The sequence below is a fragment of the Eucalyptus grandis genome, chromosome 7 (assembly GCF_016545825.1).
Source record: "Eucalyptus grandis isolate ANBG69807.140 chromosome 7, ASM1654582v1, whole genome shotgun sequence".
Classification (NCBI taxonomy): Eukaryota; Viridiplantae; Streptophyta; class Magnoliopsida; order Myrtales; family Myrtaceae; genus Eucalyptus; species Eucalyptus grandis.
Window position 1 is genome coordinate 11,235,925 of NC_052618.1, and position 27,973 is coordinate 11,263,897.

A 27,973-nucleotide genomic window follows, 5' to 3' on the forward strand; every position below is an offset into this window, starting at 1 on the left:
TTGGTATTTCGGTCAACTGTCACGCGTTATTTAATTTAATAATTTGACAGTAAAATTTAACGAAGATTAATAAAGGGTAAGTTTGTCACATACCAGTTTAGGGTAAATTTGTCAAATGTATATAAGTTTGAGGTTCTTGGTGATTAAAAAAATAGTTTGAGGAAAATTTATCATATGTACTAGTTTGAGGTTTTTGGATATTAACCCAATGTTAAATCTTATTTAACGCGGGAATAAACCTTACAGTGGTTTTCCAAGCAAAATTGTGCGAAGCTGCAGTGAAACTCCGAAGGGAAAGAAGAAGTCAAATTTCGCCCGCTTGACTTCGTCTTCGACCTTGGCGAATATGAGGTCATATCCTCCCGATCCTGCAGAAGAGAAAGAGATAATCTTGAAGCTTTCAAAGCCTTTGCACGTGCCCCTTTTTTTTCTCTGAAGTACGTCCAGTTTGTAAACATTGGGCAATGGAGATTGCTGGGGGAGGAATTGGGGGAGGGAGGCCTACGGTCCTTTCCCCGCCGTCAGTTAAGTTGCGGCCTGTTGTTGTGGACAAAGTCAGTTCCACTTCGGATCTGTTGAAGTCATTCGGTCCTCAAGAAGGTCCTGGAGGAGATGAGGATTCTCCTGTTCGCCCTTTGAATCAAGAAGGTCCTGGAGGAGACGAGGATTCTCCTGTTCGCCCTTTGAATCAAGAAGGTCCTGGAGGAGACGAGGATTCTCCTGTTCGCCCTTTGAATAAAGAGGATTGGTCGGATGGAGATGACGAGAAGGTTAGTGAAAGAAGCACTTCGCAAGGTATGGATGATTGGCACTCTTGTTTGTCAACTTCTTTAAGAGATGAGGAGTGTGATGATAAGGATGACGTGGGGAACACCCTCCCTGCCAGTGGGAGTAAGGATGATGCGGGGAACACCCTCTCTGCCAGTCGGAGTTTCATACAAAGGATCACTTCATGGGACAAGGGCCTATTTTTGGGAAGTGGGTCGTTTGGAAGTGTCTATGAAGGCTTCTGCCAGTAAGATTCCTTTGCTTTTCTCTTTATAATCAGTGATTTACTCGCTGTACGCATTTTGTGGGGAAAATTGCAGTTGCTGTTCTCCCATTGTGATGTCATTTGAAGCTTTTTATGGCACTTCTGAGCACTGCTGTGGTTAGAATTAGGAACAATTGAGCTAGTCGTAACATGTTATCATTTGGTTGACGTAACGCTCATTTAAACAGACATCACAAACGTTTACCCAACTGCTTAAAGTGTTTGATCTTCATATTTGGAATTGGAGTTCTAGCATGATTGGTATGACACTTGTTAAAGACCATTCTTGATTATTGAATGTATTGATGAAGTAAAGATCTAATATTTCAAAAATTGGGTATATTTAGTTCTCCATTGTTTTTCTGCAACTTTACTAGCTTGAATAGCATGCGATTCTTTTTTCTTTTTTTCCTTTTGACGAATGGATAGTGTGATAAATCAGCATGTATGGGAAATATGCTTCAGAAACCATTTGATGATTCTAAATTCAAATGCTGAAAGCTAAGGAACTATTTTAGTGATATTGATGAGAATAGCTTTTTTTTTTTTTTTCTCCTCTCTTTTTCTTTATAAGAATTGGTATTTATGTTATATTTGTCTCTCTCGTGCTTCTCTGTTTCCACAGTGATGGATTCTTTGTGGTTATAAAGGAGGTTTCCTTGTTAGATCAAGGAAGCCAAGGCAAGCAGAGATTATTGCAGCTTGAGCAGGTAATTGCCTGTTTCTTTCTGTATCTTGTGAACTGGCCCTTAGGCATTACTATTTGAGTTACTCGTTCTTATAACTGCCAAGCTGATGTATATGCTAAAGTATTTATAAGAGTGCCGTATATACCACCATAAATCTGGTGTGAGTTCAATAGATGTTCTTTTCTCTTCCTTTCTAATGATACTGTCCTTTCTTTTCAGGAAATTTCTCTTTTTAGTCAGTTTGAACATGAGAACTTAGTGCAATACTTTGGCACAGACAAGGTGTGGTTCCTCCTTATTAAGTTTCTTTCTGCACTATCTTTCATTTTGGCATCAATTATGTTATCGCTGAACAAAATATTTAGGGGAACATGGCTGTGATTGCAGCCACAATATAGTGGTAGGTTCATAACCACTGCATATATTAGCTGCAATTATCCTTGAATAAGCTCACAGCTGTTGCGGCTTTTTAGCTGTTACAGCCACTCGCAACAGAGACAGACATTTTAGGTCCCCCTCTCACCACAAAAAAAGTTTGTGATGAATTGACTATTACCCGCAATAGTAATTATATGAGTGAAGGAAATATGTAGAGTAGATGTCAGTTTATGAAAATTCTCTCTCTCTCTATGAAAGTAAATTTTTTCCTCCTTTTGAAAGAGAGCCTCTCTTGTAATCAATCAACCCTTTGTTTTCTGGAAGTGGATGATTTACAAAATAGCTTTCTGGCAAACTGAAGATTCAGGTCAAACTCTTGGGTTTAATAAAAAGGAATCCGACACTTTCTGGCAAATGGCAGCCCCGACTAATAGAACAAAAGGGGGAAAAGGATAAGAAAGCGAAGTCATTTAATCTTCAAGTATCCTCTGATGGTCCACATGACTAATTTCCAACCATTTCTCCCTTGTCTATAACTGGTCGTGGCTGTGGTAACGACAATGGAGTTCCTCCACTAGCTGATTTTCTCCATCTATTCTTGTCCAGTGTGTCATTTAGTTCCACTCATCCTTGTGCAACATCATATAGTTCTTAACCTCTATAGTAGAGGGAACTAAAAGTGGAATTGTTGATCATGAGGGAAGTAGTTCCTGTCTTGGTGGCTTAAATGTTTTGAGTACCTTTCATTTTTTCCCTAGACATAGTTTGGCAAGAAGCATCATATTCTAAGAAAGTGCCATGACATTAGCTTCTTTTTGGAGATGAAACATGCAAAGGATTGTTGCTGTCAAAAAAATGTGGTTTGTAGCCTACAATCCACCACATTATTTTGTGAGAATGAGGGACTAATGCAATATGACCTCTTAATTCTTCCGCCGGGTGAAATGTGCAACTGTTTATGCTGACACTTCTGCAACTCAAAACCATGATTATCGCTTATTCGGTCTTGCCTTATTTTTCCTTGTTAAGTTCACAAAATTGCTTTAAAATTTTCATTTGATGCAAACTTCTACTCAATTTACCCCCATCAAACAGATTGTCACTGAACACTGATCGGTCGTCGAGGAGGTCCTCAATACCAAAGTGCACTTTAGGAAGCGTAATCAACCTCAGGGCCTCGTCTAGGGTCCTCTTGCCTTGGTAGACCCGATTGCTGTGGGTAGGGTGTCGTCATGATCCGATGATGAGTTTGGTGTCATAAGAGGCCTAGACATCTAGTACAATTAATGAAAAAAGCGCAAACATTACTGGTGTAGTATGTTTTACTTTATTTGCTATTTGGTATATTGTGGCTAATGTATCTTGTTAAAATATCTCCTATCATTTGTTTATAAGGTTTCGATGGGCCTTATATACATGAAGCCTCCTTCTTCCTCATAACTTAATCTTTTGGGTTCTAACATTGTTTTAGAGCCATCCCTTAATTTCTTTCTGTTTGTGGCTCTCTTTTCATCAATTCTATGTGCTGTTCTCAGTTCGGTTTGCATGTGATAGGAGGTGTTAAAGTATTCCCTGTGTTTTCAATGTGCCTCATATACATGTTTGTCTTCCTCCTAATAATTTGAAATTTTTGGGTTGGACTTTTCTCTTCCAGGATGATAAGAAGCTTTACATTTTCTTTGAGCTCATGAACAAAGGTTCACTTGCAACCATTTATCACAAATACAACTTGAGAGATTCCCAAGTCTCTGCATACACTAGGCAAATTCTAAATGGTTTGAAGTATCTTCATGACCGGAATGTGCTCCACAGGTATAGGAGAGATGCTTTACTTTGCATGTTGTACACTTTTCATTTCTGATGGATGATTGATTTTGATAAGGACAGAGATCCTAACCAAACAAAGTACACGGAAACTTATATAGTTTGTGCCATGGGGCACAACCTTGGTGCCTTTTGATAATACTTCTACTTATCCAAATACTTTTCTGGATTTAAGGGAGTTGTCAAATCTTTGAACCAAAATGTGGATTTATGAGAAGTAGATTTGTCGTGATAGTCAGCAAACACAAAGCAACTCTATGACCTTGTACAGCATTATCTAGCATAGACAAGATTATTTTACAATGTGAATGCTTGAAGGTGGAAATGTAAGTTTGCAATATTTTTTACTCTGAGGATGAGTATGAAAATTTTAATCTTTTATTAGTCCTACGCACAGCCATGCTGGTTTCTTAGCTTTAAGTTCCTTCATTCTGTAGGGATATCAAATGTGCTAACATACTGATTGATGCAAGTGGATCTGTGAAACTTGCAGGCTTTGGATTGGCAAAGGTATGTCTCATCAGTGAAGTGACTTCTCTCTCTCTCTCTCTCTCTCTCTCGCACGCGTGCGCTAACAACAAACGCACGTGCTCAAATACATACGCATGCACAGTGCGCATGAGCAACAAAGATGCATTTACAAAAACATATGTGTGCACACCTGACAAGCACACGTATACAAATGCACAAAGTGACAGGTATTATCCTTTACTTTTCTGAATATGACATATCGACTTTCTGTGTATATTCTACAGGCCTTTAGAATGAATGATGCTAAATCCTTGAACGGATCTGCTTTTTGGATGGCACCTGAGGTTTGCACTCTCTGCTGCCATTATTTTAACATACTGTCATTATTTTAACATACTGTCATTAGCTACATTAGGCGCATATCTTTTCCATTTTTTTCATCCTTGTTGGTCGTAACTGCAGGTCGTCAATCCAAAGTTCAGAAGCTATGGGTTAGCGGCTGATATATGGAGCCTAGGGTGCACTGTTTTAGAGATGTTAACCCGCCAGCCTCCATATTCACCCTTAGAAGCAGTATGTTACTAAGCAACCTTCTATTTATGTTTTATATGCTTGAGATCCATATTTTGCCAGAATAACTAACTAGTTGCAGCTCTTTTGTTATTGCTGCTTTTTGTCTGAGCTAGCTTAGTTGAGTGCATGTCTTGACGAGTGCATTAGGCCGTCATTGTAAGAAAACAAAATGACTAAGAGCATTACTTAGAAAGGAGAGGACAGAGAATTCAATGATAATTATCAAGAGTATGGTTGTGGCAAGAGGATATGCATAGTATTTATGGCCAATGGTTGCTTCGGATTCTGGAGCAAACGGTTATCTAACATTGTATGAAAACTCAGTTGAATAGTTGAATCTTGACTCTCTTTCAAGTAATTTGGCATTGTTGTTGAATGCTTGTAATTACTAGTACAAGTTTACAGTGTACGGTGGCATGTGCTTGTATAATCGCATATTGTACATATGTAAACAGCATCCCGCCAAATGAGGGGTGCACATATGACCCCACCATTCAGTCTCAACAATCTCTCGATCTTTCACTGTCACATGGTACTTGAGCAACTAAGAGAGCCATCTATGCTCCAGTCCTGAGAGCAGCACTGATATCGATTGCTTCGTGGTCCCTGCTGTGTAGTCAACAATCTCTCGATTTGTCACTCGCCTTCATCAACCATGGTGTTTCTCATTGCCTTCGAGTGTTGACCCTTCGCTGCTCTTCCCTGATCATTGACCTAAATGGCTGTCTTCTCTACTAGGATTAGTTACTTTGGATATGGAAGTTCGTGAATTTTCAATTTGGCTATCTTCCCAGCTGTCATGTGTTAGTTCCCCTCGGATTTATGATTAACTCAAGCCTCTACTACGTTTTCTTTCTTATTGTGGCAGATGCAAGCATTGTTTAGAATTGGCAGAGGCGAACCTCCTCCAGTTCCTGATTCTTTATCAAGAGACGCTCGAGACTTAATTCTTAGATGCTTGCAAGTAAACCCGAATAATCGGCCTTCTGCAGCGCAGTTGCTAGACCATCCCTTTGTGAGGAAGCCACCTACACTTACTTAATCTTGTTTTGCTTCACTTCGTTTCAACAACATATGGTCAGAGGGTTTTGCTAGGCCATCCCTTTTTAGTTCATTGCTGTGAAGGTAATTTTTACTCTGTTTGTATTTTTGTTGTTAGACTGCTAGTCTTTCTTTTAGGCTAATGGCAAGATACCACATTTCTACTGTTCACTTCAAGCCTACCTATTCAACTTTTAGCAGTCTGCACTAAACTTTTAACTCAAATCTGGAATATAACAAATTTATAATAAAAGAATAAGTTTCGTATGCTTCAATATAGCTATATTCATAACATAAATATCCATACAAAAATATCATAAACAAGTATCTATGGTCCAATTAATTAATCAATCTTGTCAAAATCATACGTCAATGATCCATTCTATTGATAAGTTTGTATTGCATCATACGTCAATAGTCTATTCCATTAGCCAATTTTGTGTTTAAATATCAACCATTGTCACACAAAACACCCAATGACAAGGCGACCATCTCCCCTCTTGACAAAGTCTCCACCTATATTGCGGATGGCTAGTCCACAAGGATATCTATCCTAAACTACTATGCGTGTGCTCATAAGCACCTCAATGGACTCATAGCGATATTAAACATCAACATCAATCTACAACCTCCTCCATACCTGGCAATGCCTACGACCAAATAATGAGTGACTAAACAAGTGAACGAACTTGTGATCTTAACAACTAAACAAGAATCAACGTTAAAACCAAATAAAACCCTACCTCAACTACAAAACGGCTAAACTATGCCTAAACGCCAACAAAATGACTTTTATGCGGTAACAAACTGCTTAGTCAAAGCGATTACTCAAACTTAACGATGCAAAACTTGAACGCGAACCCCAAAATTTTACTCTGACTAGGCCGTTGCTTCAAATCAACCTCCATCAAACCCCACAACTCTAAAACAACATAATCTACCATTTCCATAAAATTCCATGACTCAGCATCTCAAAAATTAGACCCACAGCTCAAATCTCACAAAACTTAAAATATGTGACCTCACTCTGAGAAATTACTTTGACCAGAAGAAGAGGTGTACGAACACTTATTGGGCGTTGTGATACGGAGTCAAATTGGCTTGGCCAGGTCTCCTTAATAGATACGCATAAAATCTTCTTTTCCCATTTTCTTGTTTTTCTTTTTTTTTTCTCTCCCTCCTTTCCCTGTTTTGGGTCGGGGGAGCTCTCGGTCTTCTTTTAAACCGAGCGCTCACTTACGACTTCGTTGACCGAGTCAACAATTTCTTTGTTATGTTTTTTTTTTTACATTACCCTTTTTTTGACTTTTCGAATCCATATTTTACGCTAAGAGGGGCATATCTGCTCCAGTCCTGAGAGCAGCACTGATATTGACTGCTTCGTGGTCCCTGCTGCGTCATTTCATGGTGCGGTTGTCCTCTGATTTGTCACTAGGCTTCGACAGCCATCGTGTTTCCCTAATTGCCTTCGAGTGTTGACCCTTCGCTGCTCTTCTCTGATCGTCGGCCAAAATGGCTGTTTTCTCTACTAGGATTAGTTACTTTGGATACGGAAAAGTTTCGCTCGCTCGTTTCGCGAAAATATTACATTTGTAATAATATTTTCTAAAAATATTAAAAAATGATAATATTTTGGGAAAATCTCAAATAAGGATCCAAAGTGAGCCTATTTTCTCAAATAATGACCCAAAAATAATCGTTGTCCCAAATAAGGATCTGAAGTGGCTAATAAGTCTCAAATAAGGACCTGAACCCCACCAGCCGGCGAGCGTGTAATATTTCCGGTGGCCGGAGTATGGGCAATTTTGTCCACAAAAAATATTAATAGAATTTGACAAACCCTAAAAACAAACCCCCAAACTCTTCATGTCTTTTGACCTAAAAAAAACCTCTTCACGTTCTCCTTTCTTCTTCTCTTCATCTTCTCCGTTCTTTGTCCTCTTTTGCTTGGAGCACTGAAATTTTCTATTAATGGAACACGAATTGAAACACAAAACAAAATCCCTACCTTCGTTTTTTCACATCTTCTTCTTTTGTTTTCTGTCTTCGTTTCTTTCCAACGAAGAAAAAAAAATCTCGAGTAAAGCCATCTTTTTGTTATTGAGACACTCGTGTGTAACACAAGGATCTCGATTCTTCATTATCCTTTCCTAGCTTTGCCATACACTTTGATTCACACTCCGTTTCGTTCAAATTGGTGCAATCGATCCTTCGTTCGTTCAAAGTGGTTGTAACTTGTCGAAGCAACATGTCGACAAGGCGCGGGCATGTGGTGGAATATCACACAGATGGCAGTGAGGATGGTGATGGTAGGACGAATTCTTTTGTTTTATGGTGTTCTTTTTGCTTGTTTTGTTGGATTTCTGAGTTTATGTCTCTTTTGTCCGACAAAATGCATATGAGTTGTGTCCACGATGGATTTCTAATTAGATATTACTGCTGTTGGGGTCCTACATGTTGCGATGGTGGTCCCTGTTTTGCGATTTTTTTATACTTTCTTTTTGTCTTTTTCTGGTTTATATTTTGTCGTTGATGGTTGGAACTCACGGCCTGTCATGGAATTTAAAAGCCCACATAGATTCTCATAGGGAAAGTAGATAGACATTTAAAAAAAAAAAGCTATAATTACTTTGATATGGGTACTCTGATAGAAAGTATTTAGAGGACGAAATTTGGTGGAAACACGTTGAGACAAAATCAATTTGAGTCTATGTGCACATGAGTTTACAGTCGAGCATGAGGGCATCTTGTTTCCAATAATTTTTGTGCGCACTACTTATTAGGAACTGGAGGTGTCTTGTTTTCTGCATTTTTGGTGCACTGGATGTAACTTCTAAAGCAGCAATTTGTTAGATTACTTGTTAGAAGTTCCTTCTTCTCAAGTTATTAATATGAAGACTATTTAATCTTTGTGTCAAGATGCATTGCAATTAAGTCTTCTTTATAGGATTGTGTTTTCAGCCTTGTTTGTTGAACGAGAAAGAGAGAATTCAGACAAAAGTTGAGTCGACTAAACTTAGTAGTCGTTTCCATAATTTTCAAGCCGATAACATATGAGCCTAAGAAATGCTTTGAATGGGATCAGTTTTCTTTTCCTTATGGTATATATCTCTAAGTTTGGTTCTCGGGTCACCGTGGTTGGCTCGCCTAGGGTGAAATTTATGGCAACATCGAAAACATTTTAACTCCATAATGCACAATATTTTGACAAACGGTATCCAATAAAAGAGTGGTATATAGTCACTAGTGTGCCTAGTTTTCTTTCATTAATCAAAGCATGGTACAATTTTATTGCAATTGTTTACTATTTTTGTTTTGTTTTTTCCTGGTGTACGTTTTGCATGGAAATATATTGACTTTATTTTTGCTTCATTTTGCACCAGTTGAGGGATGTGAAGAACTAAACTATTCAATATATGATGGTGGGTATGATGGCGTTGCTAGAGAAGATGGGTTCGCCTTTGTTGATCTTGACGAGTTATACATGAGAAATGTAAGTTGTGCTAACAGTGATGGTTCAATGGAGAGGGATATGGAGGTTGGAGACATCAGTCAGTATGTAGATGTGTTAGCCGACAATGTAGATTTCTTGAATATGAATGGCGAAAATGAGTATACACATCCCGAGTTTAATGCTGAGGTTGATATGGAAAATCCTGTCTTCAAGTTAGGAATGTGCTTTAGCAATGCTAAGGAGTTTAGAAAGGCCGTTAGGAACCATGCCATAAAAAATGGGAGAAAGGTGAGGTTTGTTAAGAATACACCTAATAAATTGAGGGCAGTGTGTTCTAATGGTTGTGATTGGCTTATATATGCTTCCAAAGTGCAAAGGGAGCATACTTTACAAGTCAAAACCTTTAACTCCATACATACATGTAATAGAGCTCTACATGTTCCTTAAATAAGCACTAAATGGTTGGCAAACAAGTACTTGTGATAGGTTGAGAAACAATCCTACATGGCCAGGTGCTTCAATGAAAAAAACAATGGAGTCTCGAGAATGTTTTAAAGTTGTCGAGGACAATGGTTTATAGAGCTAGGGCAACGGCAATGAGTATGATTACTGGGAATGAGGAAGAGCAATTTCGGATGCTTAGGAGCTATTGTCAAGCACTTCTTGATGCCAACCCGGGATCCACGTGTATAATCAAAACCGAGCAATATCAAGACCGATACAAGTTTAAGGCAGTCTATATTTGTCTGGATGCATTAAGGAGGGGCTTTGTAGAAGGATGTAGGCACTTTGTAGGTTTTGATGGTTGCCATTTGTCATCAGGCTACAAGGGTATACTTCTAGCAGCGGTGGGCATAGATGGCAACAATCAAATGTATCCCTTTGCATGGGCAGTTGTCAGACAAGAAACATATAAGACATGGCATTGGTTTATTAGTTTGATTATAGAAGACTTGGGGATTACCGACCCTGAAAATTCAAAGTACTGGACTTTCTTATGTGACAAACAGAAGGGATTGGTGTAAGCACTAGCAAATCTAATGCCTGAAGTGAAACATAGATTTTGCTTAAGGCATCTTTATGAAAACTTCAAGCTACATCACAGAGGGGTAGAACTTAAAAAGCTCCTTTGGAAGGCTGCCATGGCGACTAGAGTATGTGATTTTGACTTGGCAATGGAAGAGCTGAAGGCAATTAATAAGAAAGCTTATGAATGGTTGTCTCAAAGGCCTCCGGTGCAATGGAGCAAGTCCTACTTCAGGACAAGCTCAAAATGTGATATTTCATTGAATAATTGGTGTGAAAGTTTCAACAAAAGCATCATTGACGCAAGGGACAAGAAAGAAGAAAGTTGTGCAAGAGCCCGAGGGAACAAAGTTGAAGAGACAAAATACTACAATCACTTGTGGGAAATGTGGCGGCATAGGCCATAACAGGTATCATTGCAATAATCCATCAATAGTATCGATGACAGCGGCAACGACAACGGTAGCATCGGCATCTTCAGCCCTTGTAGCATCTTCAGCCCCTTTAGCCCATTAGAATCACAACCTGAGATAGTTGAATTTCTTGCTTCAACTTTTGGTAACATCTCAAGCTCGTCAACATCTATAGGAAGGACAAAGATGCAAGTATCCATTTACCCTTGACTTTGTCCTAGAAGTGTTCTTATTTGCACCTTACTTCTTTTGACTAATTTATTTATTTTTGATTCAATCGTAGGTAAAGAGGAGGATGTAAGGATCTCAACTTGAAAGCAGTGGTAGATGAGCAATTTTTTTTTGGAGAAACGCAGGACCAACAACACAATTTCTCTTCTTGTTAGTTGATGTGGATGGGTCTATTTTGGTCTATTAGGGAGCATTTTAAAGTATAAATATGTATAGGTCTACTTCGTTAGGAAGATTTCTTTCGTGGGATATTTATTTTTCCATCATATAGGCCGTGTTTCATGGTCTTCAAGGAGGACCACACATCTTGTAGTCTCGTGATTGATGTATCTAAGTTTTATGTTCCTAATATCTATGATGCTTTTACCCTTTGCTGCATATCTATCTATTTGATAGAATTATGGAATCTATTGATATCATTTGACTCCATTTAGCGCGCTGGAAACACGACTTCCTTGTTGCTTGAACTTTGGCTAAACTGGGTTCCCAAACTCAAATTGAAGTAATACCCTTGGCTATGTTTTTCCAAGTTAGAAATACCATTATGTTCTTAGAGAATAAGTCGAAGCTCATTAGTCCAACTCAAATTGAAGTAATACCCCTGGCTATGTTTTTCCAAGTTAGAAATACCATTATGTTCTTAGAGAATAAGTTGAAGCTCATTAGTCCAACTCAAATTGAAGTAATACCCCTGGCTATGTTTTTCCAAGTTAGAAATACCATTATGTTCTTAGAGAATAAGTCGAAGCTCATTAGTCCATGGACGTCAATTTCTCTGCCCACTGAACTTGATCTGTCAATGGCCATTTAGACATCACGTCCAAGCTTTAGACAACATAATTTTGCACCTTTTTCATTTTTTCGTACATCCCTTGCATCATGTATGAAATCAAAGCCTTGCATGATAATCATTTAATTGTAGAATATAGACTATGTCACTAGACTGGGCTGTTTCGGGGAATCTTTTGATATTAATGCTTCATCAACTTATCATATAAGACTCATCACCGTAGCAGAAATAAACTTCTCTGTCCATTGAAGCCCAAGGAAATGCAAGTGTACAACTTGAGTTTCTCAGTTAACATGTTCTCATGGTGCAATAAGGAAAGAGAGAATTACAAATTTCCATCTTTACAGTATCCTTTTTAGTTTCACATAGGGAGATCACGATACAGACTTTCTTGACATCAAAATTTGTATCTGCAGCAGCACTTCTACATCATAATTGATTTTGTACCACACTAATCCATGATTTGTCCCTCTGTTCTTGTACTTCATTGCCATTTTCTCGAACTCGATTGTAGGAAATTGCTTTGCATACTCCTCAACATCGTGGCGAAGTTTAGGACCCAATTGTAGCAATCTTTGATTGAAAGTGAGGGGAAGACCTCATTGTGGCCAAGAAGTCCTTCAACTTTGTTCTTGCTAGACAATTTTTTTTAACATCGAATAAAGAAAGCGTGAACAAAAAAGAGGAAGCAGTAGAAAAAAAAGCATTAAGCATGCTTGAATGCAAGAGGTGATTTGAACCATCTATAATTGGCAAACAAAAAAATGAATTTGGTAGAATAATTCATCTTTGGTTATGACCTTGATTTTCACTACCCAAGCGACGACAAGCATCAAAGAACTCACTACTTCCACAAAGTCCTCTTTGACAAGAAAGCAACAAGATGGACAAATTTATAAGTAACCAACATAAAAACCCTGAATATGAAAGCACAATCTAGTCCACAAGAAGCCTCTACCATCAGGAACCATGGCGGATACATCTCGTGCAACATAGCAATATGAATAGATTCCATCACATTTTCAACTCTGGAACCATCAATTCCTTACAGAGATTTGAAAGCAAAAAAGAGGGATAAATTGATTCCTATTTTTGATGGGTTAACGGTAGTACAATTAAAGTGCCTACATTACCTACAAGTAAAGGGTAGATGAACTATAAGATTTGCGTAAGTTCTTCAAGGTATATCTAGCAGACTCGTAGAAAGGAGAGAATGTGAAGTTTTTGCATTACCTTTTTCTTCAAGTTTACAAGAACCGAATGACTTTCAGTCCCCGAAACAAGTTCAATAAAAAAAGGAAACAGAGGTAAGAAAGTAATACAGAGTATTTCACAAACATCTCAATCTCGAGCACAATTCGAATCCACCCAAGACAGAGGACATCTTCATCTCAAGTACCCACATCTCGAGCATAATTCGAATCCACTTTCACGGACCAAACCATGAGAGAAAGAACATCTCCATCTCGAGTATCCACATCTCGGGCAATTCGAATCCACTTCCACGGACTCAACCATGAGACAAAGAACATCTCCATCTCGAGTACCCACATCTTGGGCACAATTCAAATCCACTTCCACGAACCCAAGCGAGAGAGAGATAGAGAGAAAAGGAGGGCACGTACCTTTGAAACTCGGGGAGCCGAGTGCCGAGCACGCGCTAACCACGCACCAGCCCTTCGGTTCCGTCCATGGCGATGGTCCGACCATGTTCTCGCCAGGTGTTGGGCCACCTCCAACACGAGCCTGATCGAGTTGTCGAACACCTCCGGGCCGTCAAGATCGGGGGCAAGCCCTCGTCGAACCGCACGTCGACCACGGCCCGATCACCTGGCACACCTGCTCGATCACGCCGGCGCCGGTGAACTCATCGGTGATCCTACCCTTCCCGGCGCCCTTGGCGCGGCGACGGGGGAGGAGGGGGGCGATGCGGCGGCGGAGGTGGAGTAGTGGGCAACGCGGGTGAGGAGGTAGCCATGGGGGAGGGGCGGTGCTAGTAGTGGTGGTGGCGGGGGCGGAGGAGGGGGTGAAGAAGGGGGCGGATTTGGGGTTGGAGGAGGAGGTGGGCGCGACGGCGATCGGCGGAGGGCGGCGGAGCGGAGGAGGGTCGGCGGGAGCCGGCGTGAAGACGGCGACGCCATGAAGGAGGGGTGGGGGGTTGAGAGTGAGAAGGGAGGAGTGAGAAGAGTACGAAGGGTTTTGTTTTTTAGGGTTTGTCAAATTCTATCAATATTTTTGTGGACAAAATTGCCCATGCTCCGGCCACCGGAAATACCACACGCTCACCGGCCGGCGGGTTCAGGTCCCTATTTGAGACTTGTTAGCCACTTCAGATCCTTATTTGGGACAACGACTACTTTGGGTCCTTATTTGAGAAAATGAGCTCACTTTGGGTCCTTATTTAAAATTTTCCTAATATTTTTCAACCGTTTGGTGTGAAATTCAATTGGATTTCCCTTTGTGTAATTTTTTTAATAATATTTTTTATTTTCTTGTGAATATTCTTTAAAAATCAAAGTTTAATTATTTTTATTTTTAAATTTTCTTTCTACTTTTTTAATTTTTCCCTATTATTTTTTTTCCTCTTTCTTTGGTTGATTGCCAACCATGGTGAACAGCCAAAGGCGAGCTCACCGCTCGCCAAAGGCTTGCACTCGCCAACCGAGCGAGCCTCAATCCTCAAGATTGCCAGCCTTGGGCCTCGCCACATCAACAAGCTAGGGGCTTACGCTTGCCTATCTAGTGCGTGGCTAGCTCAAGCTCACCTGTGGCCGGTCACTCGTCGTTGGCATGGCCGACGGCTTGGAAAAAGAAAAAAAAAAAAAAAAAAAAAAAATGATTAAAATTCATTTTTTTTTTAAAAAAGAAAAGAAGGTTAGCAAGGGTGTGAGATATGAGAAAGTAAGAAAATGTTTTCCCTACTTGAAAAGTGGAAACATTTTCTCTTAATTAAAAAGATTATTTTCCGTTGGTCCAGACCACTTTATTTTCCATGAAATGATTGCTAGAAAATCCGAAAAAAAAAAAATATATATATATATATATATATATATATATATATATATATATTTTGTGGAAATTGCCTTCCACGAAATGAACTCAGACCTAGTGAATTTTTAATTTGGTTTCAAATATTATGAGAATATTCATGCCTTATGTCAAGTTGGCAACTTCTCCATACACGTAGTAAGTTTTCTTAAGGGATGGTAATTACTGGCTCTAGCCAGTAAATCACCTCATAATGTTATCCCTTTTTAGGCACGACAACTTGGAGACCCCCTTTTTTTCGGTAGAATGGATTGGAGTGCTCTCGTCTTCTGAGTAATTTTGAAGGTTGTACTGCTTTTGTGCTTATATTTGGATTTTATTTAGTATAAAGGAGAAAAAATAATGCCGTCCTTGTCAAAGCCATCGTAAAACATATAAGTAATGCCTCCTTTCTTTTTGCTCCTTTGTTAAGATCAGGACTCTTAAAAGTTTCGAGCAAAAAGGAATAGATGCTTATGTTTAATTTGGAGTAGTTGGAAAACATTTACGTAGTTGGTCCGTGTGAATTGTTAACATGGCAGATGATCGCCTGAAGCATGACGCGCTTAGATTTGTCTGCAGATCTTATTGGTTTATCCAGCTGTCATATGTTAAATCCCCTTGGGTTTATGATTAATACCAGCCTCTTCCACGTTTTGTTTCTTATTGTGGCAGATGCGAGCATTGCTCAGAATTGGCAAGGGCGAACCTTCTCCAGTTCCTGATTCTTTATAAAGAGACGCTCGAGACTTAATTCTTAGATGCTTACGAGTAAACCCGAATAATCGGCCTTCGGCAGCGCTGTTGCTAGACCATCCCCTTGTGAGGAAGCCGCCTACTTCTTCTGGTTTTGCTTCACCTTGTTTCAACAACATGTCGTCATAAGGTTTTGCTAGGCCATCCCTTCTTGGTTCATAGCTGTGAAGGTAATTTTACTCTCTCTGTTTGTAGTTTTGTTGTTAGATTGCTAGTTGGAGTATTCTTCTTTTGGGCTAATGGAAAGATACCTTTATCAACTTACTATATTTCTCATGAATACTCCAAACCTACCTATTTAACAGTCTACACTAAATCTCTAAATTTGGAGCAAATGGTCCATGCATTTGTAGACCATGTTTGGTTGTCCGGATTTCTAACTATGGTAGAATTTGATAAAATATGATATGAAATTTTATTTAATGTATGGTGAACGATTGTAATAAATTAAATATATTCATATCATATCATGTATATTATTTGGTATAAACGGCATATCAAGTATAAGTGAATAAAAAAAGTGCACAAACAAAAATAACAAAAATCTCTCACGACACTTTTGCTTACTTTATGTTTATGTGCTTTTTTATTTTTATTTTTCCTTTCTTTTTGATTTTTTTCTTTTTACTTCCATTTTTCCCCTTCCATCATTCTCTAATAAAATTTCATTAAATAGTAAAGTGTACTAATATACCTAAAATACTAAAATACCAAAAATATATAATAAATATAAATCTATCAATATTAATATATTGAATTTATATTATAAAATTAAATTAAATTCGTATATATAAAAAAATTGAATTAAAAAACTAAATTGTTATTTCTTGTTATTTTGAATTTCTTGTATTAAAATTCAAATATTATTTATATTGAATTATAATTTTATTTTTATTAATTTAAGAAATTTATTATTTGAGAAAAATAACTTTCTTATTATGGATATTAAAAATTCTATCAATTATTATCCCACATTTCTTGTGGGATAATGTTATTCGGCTATATTTATCTTATATCCTACTTTATCCTGTCTTGAGCCGACACCAAATACAGGTTAAAATATTCTAAAGTTTATCCTAATTACCAAACATAATTATAGGGTTTATAATTGATTTCCTAATTCCCTTACACACCTTCATGTTTTTATTGTCTGCTCTAATATTTCCACCAGATCATCTTGAAACTTTTAATTGAGTGAGTTACTCATAATGGTTAATTTGTCCTTTGCTAGGCAAGAGGTATGTGCAATGGACCATCACGCCATGAAAACAATCTTAGTAGTAATTTCCCTTGGGATATATAAGAATCTAGGAATATCGACATGAAAGTTTCGGTGGCATGACAATGACAGTGACAATGGCACTCTGAGAACTCATAGTATACAAATATGCTTATACGTGGAAATGACAGGATCTTATAATTTACGTCAATCGAAAATCACCAAAAAGATAAATGAGAAATAATAAAAACATTAGAGATTTACGTGGTTCGCCTAAGCATCGGTACTTATATTCACGGAAAAACTAATAGCAAATAATTCGCTATAATTGAAAAATCATAATTTACAATTCGCTCACACATTTGAATGTTTTCCACATCTAGATTTAATCATAAATCCAAAATGTTTGTAAATGAATAACTCACTTGGATGTAAATTCAAGGTACAAAATTACCGCACATTTAAACTCAAAGTAAAACGTTTTACATAGACCAAAACAAGAGCTGGGGCGTGTCTTTTCTTCAAGTACGTATAGCTTCGCGTTCTCTTTTCAAGGCTTGTGCGGCGTCCGGACGCGCGGCTTCTTTGCTTTTTCGTGCGCTGCTCTCCTTTTCAGAAAGAAAAAAAACCTAGACGGTTTTATGTGTGCCAAAGTCAACACTCTAGACTTTGGGCCCCATTGCTTCACCAAATCCAACTCATTGATCCAACTCCAATGAGGATTCTTCTTCTGCCTTCTTGTGCACGTACAAGAAAAAAAAAAAGAAAATCCTCACTTTTTCTTTTTATCTTTATTTTATTTCTTCCTTGGTGCAGCTATAAGGAGTCCAACAAAAAAGAGCTTCTTTATCCAATTTAAAATCTACCTGAAAAATCTTTTTCAACAAATTCGATTTAACAAATCATTATCCGAATTCATGTGTTTGAGCAACAAAGATGTATGTAAAAATACATGTGTTCTTGCATTACAAACGCACTATAGACATGCACAAAGTGAAGCATGGTTACCTTTCCAAGATAGCATATCAACTTTCTCTGTTTTTTCGTTCAGGCCACTGAAATGAATGTGGCTATATCCTTCAAAGGAACTCATTTGTGGACGGCGCCTGAGGTTTGCACCTTCCGCTGCCATTTTTTTTTTAAAGCTGTCATTTGCTGTAGAAAGCGCATATCATTTCCATTTCTTTTTCATCCTCATTGGTTGTGACTGCAGGTCTTCAAAAATGTAAACAACAGAAGCTATGGGTTGGCAGCTGCTATCTGGAGCCTTGGGTACACTACTTTAGAGATGTTAACACGCGTGGGTCAATATTCTGACTTTGGGCTGGTATGTAATTAAGTAACCTTATCTTTCGAGATCCATGTTATGGCAGAATTACTAAATAAGTTGAGCACATGTTGTGATGAGTCCATTAGGCTGTCATTAAGAAAACAAAATGAGTAAGGGCACTACATAGAAAAGAGAGAGGACAGAGAATTCAATGACGGTTACCAAGATTATGGTCGTGTAGAAATATATTCATAGTATGAATGGCTGATGGCTGGTTGGGATTCTGGAGCAAATGTTTTAGCTAACATGGTATGAAAACTCAGTTGAATATTTGAATCTTGGCTCTCTTCTTTAAGCAATTTGACATTCTTATCTAATACTTTTAATTACTACTACAAGTGCAATTTGACATTTATCCTACTCAAAGCCATCATAAATCGTGCAACTAACGCCCCATTTCTTGTACTTTTTGGTTAGATTTAGGACACTTAAGAATTTTGAGCAAAAAGCAATCGATACTTTTACTTTATTAGCAGTAGTTGGAAAGCATTCACTCATTGGCCCTTGTGAGCCATTACATATCATCCACGTCTCCTACTTCTGCAGTAACCGTGATTCCAGAATGATCAATGCAAACGATTGCCTGAAGCACGATGCCCTTAGATTTGCCTACAGATCTTATTGATTTATCTAGCTGTCATATGTTAGTGCCCCTTGATTTGTGATTAACACTAGCGTCTCCTATGCTTTTGTTCTTATTGCGGCAGGAGCAACCATTGTTGAAAATTCGCAAGGGCAAATTTCCTCCACTTCTGAAATCTTAATCAAAAGACGCTCGAGACTTCATCTGCAGATGCTTGGGACGAAATCCGAAGAATCGGCCTTCTGCAGCTCAGTTGCTAGATCATCCCTTTGTGAAGAAGTGAGGAAGCCACCTACTTCTGGTTTTGCTTGACCTTGTTACAAAAACAAATTGTCATAAGGTTTTGCCATGCCATCCCTTTTCGGTTCATAGCTCTAAAGGTCTTCATTTGGGCAAATGGGGAGAAACCTTCATCAACTTACCACATTTGTACTGTTTTACTCCAAAAATTCATGACGTTAACAGCCTACTTTAAACTTTTAAATTGGAGCAAATGGTCCATGTATTTATAGTGTCTATGGTCCGTTTCCCAATTCCCTAACAAACTTGTCACATTCTACAGTTTTGTCCATATTTAATCATTCCACTAGGTTGTTCTGAAACTTTCCATAGTGGTTAATCAGTACAAGATGGGTTAATCGGCATTTCCAAAGGGGAGAGGTGTGTCCAATTGATTGTCATGCCATGAAAACAACCATAGTTGCAGTTTCCCTTGCAATATATAAGAATCTAGGAGTATCAACATGAAAGTTTCGGTAGTGTGACGGTGACGTGACACTCTGAGAAACCAAAGTGGACAGATATGCTTTGTCCTTCCTGCAGTTGTCGAAGCTCCTCGCAAAGTTGCCTCATGCCTTGAGAGTACTTTCATTGGATGCTGAACGGAAACCCCAGACAAACTCGGGGAGCATCTTAATCGAATGGCCTCGTCTTCTTTTGTGGGTGGGTGTCTTTTAGAAGAGTGTTGTCTCCCAAAAACTAATGGTCTCATGTTTTAAAGCATCGGGATGGACATGACGGTTGACTTACAAGATTTTTTTCATGTTGCCTATTGACTTTTCTTAGCACCTTGATAGTGTCAAAATTCTTGATATTCAGATTCCTCCTTTTGTTGATTGATTGCAAACCAAGTCCTCCGGCGAAAGAGTTTTGACTCGGTTACGCACAGATAAACCCATGATTGGATCATTGTGGTCGGGCTCCAAATGATGACAGGTCCTTTGCTTCTCTCTGATGATCATTCGGATAGGAAAAACAGAAGGGATATATGCACAGATACTTGTCACCATAAACCGATGAATGGATCATTTATGGGTCAGGTTCGTTGTGCCCGCGTCCAATCTTTATCAGGGCATCGCCGCTATGTTAATGGTGTTCCCACAAGAATGAAGAGAAAAATGGATCTGTAGCACGGTAGTTACTCTTACTATGTCTTTGAGTTTCATTTTTTTGAGGAAAATTCCAGGCCTAGATCACCTTTTTGCAGGTATACAATACAGATGTTCTGTCATAGAGTAAGAATAAATGTCAACTCTTATTCAATGCGAGAATAAGCCAAATAGTCGTTTCCCTAGCAAAATTGTGTGGAGCTCCCGAGAAACTCCTAAGGGAAAAAAGTCAATTACGCCCGCTTGACTTGTGTCTTCTACGTTGGCGAAGAGAGGAAACCATATCCACCCGATCCTGCAGAAGAGAAAAAAGATCATCTTGAAGCTTTCAAAGCCTTTGCAAGTGCCCCATTATTTGTTTTCCTGAAGTACGTCTAGTTTGTAAACGTTGGGCAATGGAGATTGCTGGGGAAGGAATTGGGGGATTGAGGCCTCCGGTCCTTACCCCACCGCCAGTTAAGTTGCGGCCTGTTGTTGTGGACAACGTCAGTTCCACTTGGGATCTGTTGAAGTCATTTGGTCCTCAAGAAGGTCCTGGAGGAGACGAGGATTCTCCTGTTCGCCCTTTGAATAAAGAGGTTTGGTCGGATGGAGATGACGAGAAGGTTAGTGAAAGAAGCACCTCGCAAAGTAGAGAGGATTGGCACTCTTGTTTGTCAACTTCCGTTAAAGATGAGTATGATGATGAGGATGATGTAAGGTGGATCACCCAGTGGGAAAAGGGCCAGTTTTTGGGAAGTGGGTCGTTTGGAAGTGTCTATGAAGCCATCAGCGAGTAAGATTCGTTTGCTTTTCTCTTGATAGTCAGTAAGTTATTCTCGCTATACTCATTTTATGGGGGAAAGTGCAACCGCTGATCTCCCATGCGATGTCATTTTCAAGTTTTGACGGCACTTCTGAGCGTTGAATTGTGTGGTTAGAATTAGCAACACTTGGGCTAGCCATACATATGCAGAACTTGTTATCAATTTGATTGACATAAGGGGCATTTAAACAGACATGACAAATGTTTACGCAATTGCTAAAAGTGCCTGATCTTCATATTTCGAATTGGAGTCCTAGCATGATTTCGAATTGGAATCCTAGCATGATTGCTGTGGTACTTATTGAAGACCGTTCTTGATTATTGAACAGATTGATGAAGTAAAGATTTAGTATCTCAGAAATAGCGTATGTTTAGTTGTTCTCCATTGTTTTTCTGCAACTTTACTAGCTTGAATAGCGTGCAATTCTTTTCTTCTTTTTTTCTTTCTGATGAATGGAAGGTGTGATAAATCAGTATGTATGGGAAACACCCGTAGAAATGTTAGATGATTCTAAATTCAAATGCTGAAAGCTAAGGAACTATTTCAGTGATATTAATGGGAATAGTTCTTTTCTTTTCATCTCCTTTTCTTTATAAGAATTGGTTTTTGTTCTATTTCTCTCATGCTTCTCTGTTTCCACAGCGAAGGATTCTTTTTTGCTGTAAAGGAGGTTTCCTTGTTAGATCAAGGAAGCCAAGGCAAGCAGAGCTTATTGCAGCTTGAGCTGGTAACTGCTTGTTTCTTTCTGTATCTTGTGAACTGGCCCTTAGGCATGACTACTTGACTTACCTCGTTCTTATAACTGCGAAGCTGATGTGCATGCTAAACTATAAGACTCGTATATACCACCATAAATCTGGTGTGAGTTCGATTGATGTTCTTTTCCCTTCCTTTTTAGTGATACTGTCCTTACTTTGCAGGAAATTTCTCTTTTAAGTCAGTTTAAACATGAGAACATAGTGCGATACTTGGGCACAGACAAGGTGTGGTTCCTCCTTACTAAGTTGCTTTCTGCAGTATCTTTCACTTTGGCATCAATTATGTTATCGCTGAGCAAAATATTTAGGGGAACATGGCTGTGGTTGCAGCCACAATATATTGGTAGCTTCAAAATCACTGCATATATTAGCTACAATTATCCTTTGAATAAGATCACAGCTGTTGCGGCTTTTTAATCGTTACAGCCACTCACAACAGAGACAGACATTTTAGGTCCCCTGCCACCGCAAAAAAGTTCATGATAAATTGACTATTACCCGCAATAGTAATTATATAAGTAAAGAAAATATGTAGAGTAGATGTCAGTTTATGAAAACTCTCTCTCTGAAAGTAATCTTTTTCCTCCTTTTGAAAGAGAGCCAGTCTTGTAATCAATCAACCCTTTGTTTCCTGGAAGTGGATCGTTTACAAAATAGCTTTCTGGCAAACTGAAGGTTCAGGTCAAACTCTCAGGTTTAACAAAAAGGAATCTGATGCTTTATGGCTGTTAGAATTTAAATGTGTGTGGAAGCATGTGGTATTGATGATAGTTTTTGATTAGTGATGTTATGTGCAAGTGTATAGTATAGTTTGTAGAGGATGGACAAGGGACAAGATATGATAATTAAAGGATAAAGAACATGGATATGAGAAATAGTTTCATTAGTTGGATAAAATAATTTTACAATAGTTGAAGGAAGTGTTGGTGGAGGAGTTTCAAGATATGGAGTATTATCTCATGCTCCTCTCACCCTCTTTTACATCAATGGGTTACGGCATTTTTATAGGCATTTACACTGACTAAGTACAACCATCTTAGAGAATTCTAGACTTCTCTTGAAGCATTCTAGAGTTCTAGACTTCTCTTGAAGCATGGACTTCTCTAGACTTCTCTTACATGCTGCACATTTGCAGCCACAATTTTTAATCATTCAAAACTTCATCTAGAGAATTCTAGATTGTAGTTTAGCAACTCTAGGAAATTCTAGAAAATGGATCATCATTTCCAACAATGGCAAACGGCAGCCCCAACTAATAAAACATAAAAGGGGCAAAGGATAAGAAAGCGAAGTCATTTAATCTTCAAGTATCCTTTAATTGACAATCTGACGGTCCACATGACTAAATTCCAACCATTTCTCCGTTGTCTATAACTGGTCACGGCTGTAGTAACAACAGTGGAGTTCCTCCACAACCATTTCTTGTCTGGTGGGTCATTTAGCTCCACTCATTCTTATGCAACATCATATAGTTCTTAACCTCTGCAGTAGAGGGAACTAAAAATGGAATTGATGATTGTGATGGAAGTAGTTCTTATCTTGGTGGCTTAAAGGTTTGAGTACCTTTTTTTTTTTTTTTTTTTTTTTGGCTAGACAAAGTTTGGCAAGAAGCATCAGATTCTAAGAAAGTGCCACAACATAACTTCTTTTTGGAGATGAAACATGCAAAAGATTTTTTCTGTCAAGCGAAATTTGGTTTGTACGCGTACAATCCACCACATTGTTTTGTGGGAATGAGGACTAATGCAATATGACCTCTTATTCTTCCGCCAGGTGCACTGTGCAACTGTTTTTGTTGGCACTGCTGCAACTCAAAACCGTGATGAACACTTATAACTTGGATATTTGTGTTGTACGAGGAAGACAGCAAAAGAAAAGCTCGGTCTTATTTATTCTTGCCTTATTTTTCCTTATTAAGTTCACAAACTTGCTTTAAGATTTTCATCTGATGTAACCTTTAACTAAATTAACCCCATCAAACAGATTGTCACTGAACACTGATTGGTTGTCGAGGAGGTCCTCAATACCAAGTGCACCTGAGGAAGCGTAACCAACCTCAGGGCCTTGTCCAGGGGCCTCTTGCCTTGGTGCACCCAATTGCTGTGGGTAGGGTGTTGTCATGATTCGATGATTAGTTTGGTGTTACAAGAGGCCTAGACATCCAGCACGATGAAAATAAAAAATAAAAACGTAAACATCACTGATGTAGTATGTTTTATTTTATCTGCTATTTGGTATATTGTGTCTAATGTATCTTGTTAAAATATCTCATATCGTTTGTTTATAAGGTTTCAATGGGCCTTATATACATGTAGCTTCCTTCCACCTCATAGCTTAATCTTTTGGGTTCTAACATTGTTTCAGAGCCATCCCTTAATTTTTCTGTTTGGGGCTCTCTTTTCATCAATTCTATGTGCTGTTCTCAATTCGGTTTGCATGTGATAGGAGGTGTTAAAGAATTTTCTATGTGTTTTCAATGTGCCTTATATACATTTTGTCTTCCTCCATCAAATAATTTGAAACTTTCGAGTTGGATTTTCTCTTCCAGGATGATAAGAAGCTTTACATTTTCCTTGAGCTCATGACTAAAGGATCACTTGCGTCCCTTTATCAAGTATACCACTTGAAAGATTCCCAAGTCTCTTCATACACTAGGCAAATTCTAAATGGTTTGAAGTATCTTCATGACCGGCATGTGCTCCACAGGTATTATAAGAGAGATGCTTGACTTTGCACGTAGTACACTTTTCATTTCTGATGGACAACTGATTGTAATAAGCACAGAGATCCTAACCAAACAAAGAACACGGAAACTGATATATTTTGTCTCATAGTGCACACCCTTGGCGCCTTTTGATAATACTTCTTTTACTTATCCAAATACTTTTCTGGATTTAAGGGAGTTGTCAAATCTTTGAACCAAAATGTGTTGTGAGAAGTAGATGTGTTGTGACAATCAGCAAACAACCAAGTGACTCTATGACCTTGTACAGCATTATTTAGCATAAACAAGATTATTTTACAATGTGAATGCTTGAAGGTGCAAATGTGATTTTGCATATTGTTAACTGTGAGGATGATTATGAAAATTTTAATCTTTTATTAGTCCTACGCACGGCCATGCTGGTTTCTCATGCTTTAAGTTCCTTCATTCTGTAGGGACATCAAATGTGCTAACATACTGGTTGATGCAAGTGGATCTCTGAAACTTGCAGACTTTGGATTGGCAAAGGTATGTCTCATCAGTGAAAGTGACCTCTCTCTCTCTCTCGCATGCCCGCCCTAGCAACAAATGCACATGCTCAAATACATACGCATGCATAGTGCACACGAGCAACAAAGATGCATTTACAAAAACATATGTGTGCACCCCTGACAAACACACCTATAGAAATGCACAAAGTGACAGGTATTGTCCTTTACTTTTCTGAATATGACATATCGACTTTCTGTGTATATTCTACAGGCCATTAAAATGAATGATGCTAAATCCTTAAAAGGATCTGCTTTTTGGATGGCACCTGAGGTTTGCACTCTCCGCTGCAATTATTTTAACATACTGTCATTAGCTACGTTAGGCACATATGTTTTCCATTTTTTTTCATCCTTGTCGGTCGTAACTGCAGGTCGTCAATCTAAAGTACACAAGCTATGGGTTGGCAGCTGATATATGGAGCCTAGGGTGCACTGTTTTAGAGATGTTAACCGGCCAGCCTCCATATTCTCCCTTGGAAGCAGTATGTTACTAAGTAACCTCCTATTTATGTTTTATACGCTTGAGATCCATGTTTTGTCAGAATAACTAACTAGTCGCAACTCTTTTGTTATTGCTGCTTTTTGTGTGAGCTAGCTTAGTTGAGCGCATGTCGCAACGAGTCCATTAGGCTGTCATTGTAAGAAAACAAAATGAGCAAGAGCATTACTTAGAAAAGAGAGGAAAGAGAATTCAATGATAATTATCAAGAGTATGGTTGTGTCAGGAGGATATGCGTAGTACTTATGGCTAATGGTTGCTTGGGATTCTGGCGCAAACGGTTATCTAACATGGTATGAAAAGTCGGTTGAATAGTTGAATCTTGACTTTCTCTTTCAAGTAATTTGGCATTGTTGTCGAATGCTTGTAATTACCAGTACAAGTTTACAGTGTACGGTGGCATGCGCTTACATTATCGCATATTGTACATATGTAAACGGCATCCCACCAAATGAGGGGTACACATATGACCCCACCATTCAGTCTCAAAAATCTCTCGATCTTTCACTGTCACATTTTACTTGAGCAACTAAGGCTGCGTTTGTTTGCATTTCATTTTTTTGTTTTTAAACATTTTTTTTTGTTTTTTTGTTCCTAGGAAAAAAAAGGAAACAAAACGGTTTATTTGCGTTTTTGTCCCAAAATTATTTTTTTATTCTAGAAACACATCGGGAATGTAAAACAAAAAAAAAAAAAAAAATTATTCTTGTTTCGAACAAAATTTAAGAACACTTTCCATTTTCTTCTCTCTTTTTCTTCTTCTTTTTCTTTTTCTTTTTCTTTGGCGGTCGTCGGCCTCGACTGGCCGGCGATGCCGTCGAGGGCCGGTGACCTCGCCAGAGCGTTGCCGGCCCCCAGCAAGGCCGAGCATCGCCGGCCCCTAGCGAAGCTCGACCTCGCCTTGGCCGCGCGAGCTCGAGCTCGCCCGACCCAAGGCGAGGCCAACTCGCGCCGGGTTGGGTGAGCTCGATCTCGCCTAGATCCGGCGAGGCCGAGCTCGCCTGTGGGTCGGCCGAGGCCGAGCTTGCCCTGGGGGTCGGCGAGGCTCGGCCCGTGGCGGCCACCGCTGTCGGCGTCACCGGGAGGTGGCTCCTGGCGACGCCGAGCCTCGCCGACCGCTTGGCGAGTTCAGCCTTGCCGGATCTAGGCGAGCTCGAGCTCGCCTAACCAAGGCGAGGCCGAGCCTTGCCCGGCTACGGCGAGGCTCGGCCTCGGGGGCCGGAAAGCCTCGCCGTGGCCGGGCGAGGCCGCCGGGCCCCCTCGTCGGCGTCGCCGGCCATGGCGAGGCCGGCGACCGGCCAAAAGAAAAAAAGAAAAAGGAAAAATAAATAAGAAAAATAAGAAAGAAAACAGAAAAAATAAAATAAAAATATTTAAAAATAAAAGAAATAAAAAAATTATACAAATTTACCAAACGTGTTTCTGTTCATTTTTATTTCCGGAACAAGTTTACCAAACACGTTTTTTTGTTCAAAAATTGTTCCCGGAACAAAACACTTTTTTCTATTTTGTTTTCTGGAACAATTTTTAAACAAAAATGTTACTAAACGCGCCCTAAGAGAGCCATCTATGCTCCAGACCTGATAGCAGCACTGATATTGATTGCTTCGTGGTGCCTGCTGCGTCATTTCATTGTGTGGTCAACAATCTCTCGATTTGTCACTCGCCTTCATCAACCGTGGTGTTTCCCTCATTGCCTTCGAGTGTTGATCCTTCGCTGCTCTTCTCTGATTGTTGACCTAAATGGCTGTCTTCTCTACTAGGATTAGTTACTTTGGATATGGAAGTTAGTGAATTTTCAATTTGGCTATCTTTCCAGCTGTCGTGTGATAGTTCCCCTCGGATTTATGATTAACACAAGCCTCTACTACATTTTCTTTCTTATTGTGGCAGATTCAAGCATTGTTTAGAATTGGCAGGGGCGAACCTCCTCCAGTTCCTGATTCTTTATCTAGAGACGCTCGAGACTTAATTCTTAGATGCTTGCAAGTGAACCCGAATAATCGGCCTTCTGCAGTGCAGTTGCTAGACCATCCCTTTGTGAGGAAGCCACCTACACCTACTTAATCTTGTTTTGCTTCACTTCGTTTCAACAACATACATATGATCATAAGGTTTTGCTAGGCCATCCCTTTTTAGTTCATTGCTGTGAAGGTAATTTTACTCTCTGTTTGTATTTTTGTTGTTAGACTGCTAGTGTTTCTTTTAGGCTAATGGCAAGATACCTTCATCAACTTACCACATTTCTACTGTTCACTCCAAGCCTACCTATTCAACTTTTAACAGTCTACACTAAACTTTTAAATTTGGACCAAATGGTCCACTAAATTATAAGGTATATGCTCAGTTTCACAATTCCGTTACAACCTTTTCACGTTTCTACTGCCTGCTCTAATATTTCCACCAAATGATCCTGAAACTTTTGAGTG

General features: G+C 39.1%; 1 protein-coding gene across 4 annotated transcripts; it reads left to right on the plus strand.

The window, feature by feature from the left end:
• The first annotated feature begins 326 nt into the window (after window positions 1–326).
• Window positions 327–27,798, plus strand: LOC104452744 (mitogen-activated protein kinase kinase kinase 1). 4 transcript variants are annotated; one of them, XM_039316285.1, is made up of 9 exons: window positions 327–1,005; window positions 20,992–21,001; window positions 21,675–21,759; window positions 21,953–22,015; window positions 24,339–24,496; window positions 24,950–25,022; window positions 25,257–25,316; window positions 25,417–25,527; window positions 27,438–27,798. In XM_039316285.1, the coding sequence occupies exons 1-9, from the start codon at window positions 465–467 to the stop codon at window positions 27,609–27,611; spliced, it is 1,275 nt and encodes a 424-aa protein (XP_039172219.1). In that variant the 5' UTR covers window positions 327–464; the 3' UTR covers window positions 27,612–27,798. The 4 variants fall into 4 exon arrangements, with proteins under 4 accessions (XP_039172219.1, XP_039172220.1, XP_039172218.1 ...); XM_039316287.1 differs by lacking the exon at window positions 327–1,005 and adding an exon at window positions 20,168–20,251 and having other exon boundaries at window positions 20,325–21,001; XM_039316286.1 differs by lacking the exon at window positions 27,438–27,798 and having other exon boundaries at window positions 333–1,005; window positions 25,417–25,769.
• The last annotated feature ends 175 nt before the right edge of the window (window positions 27,799–27,973 follow it).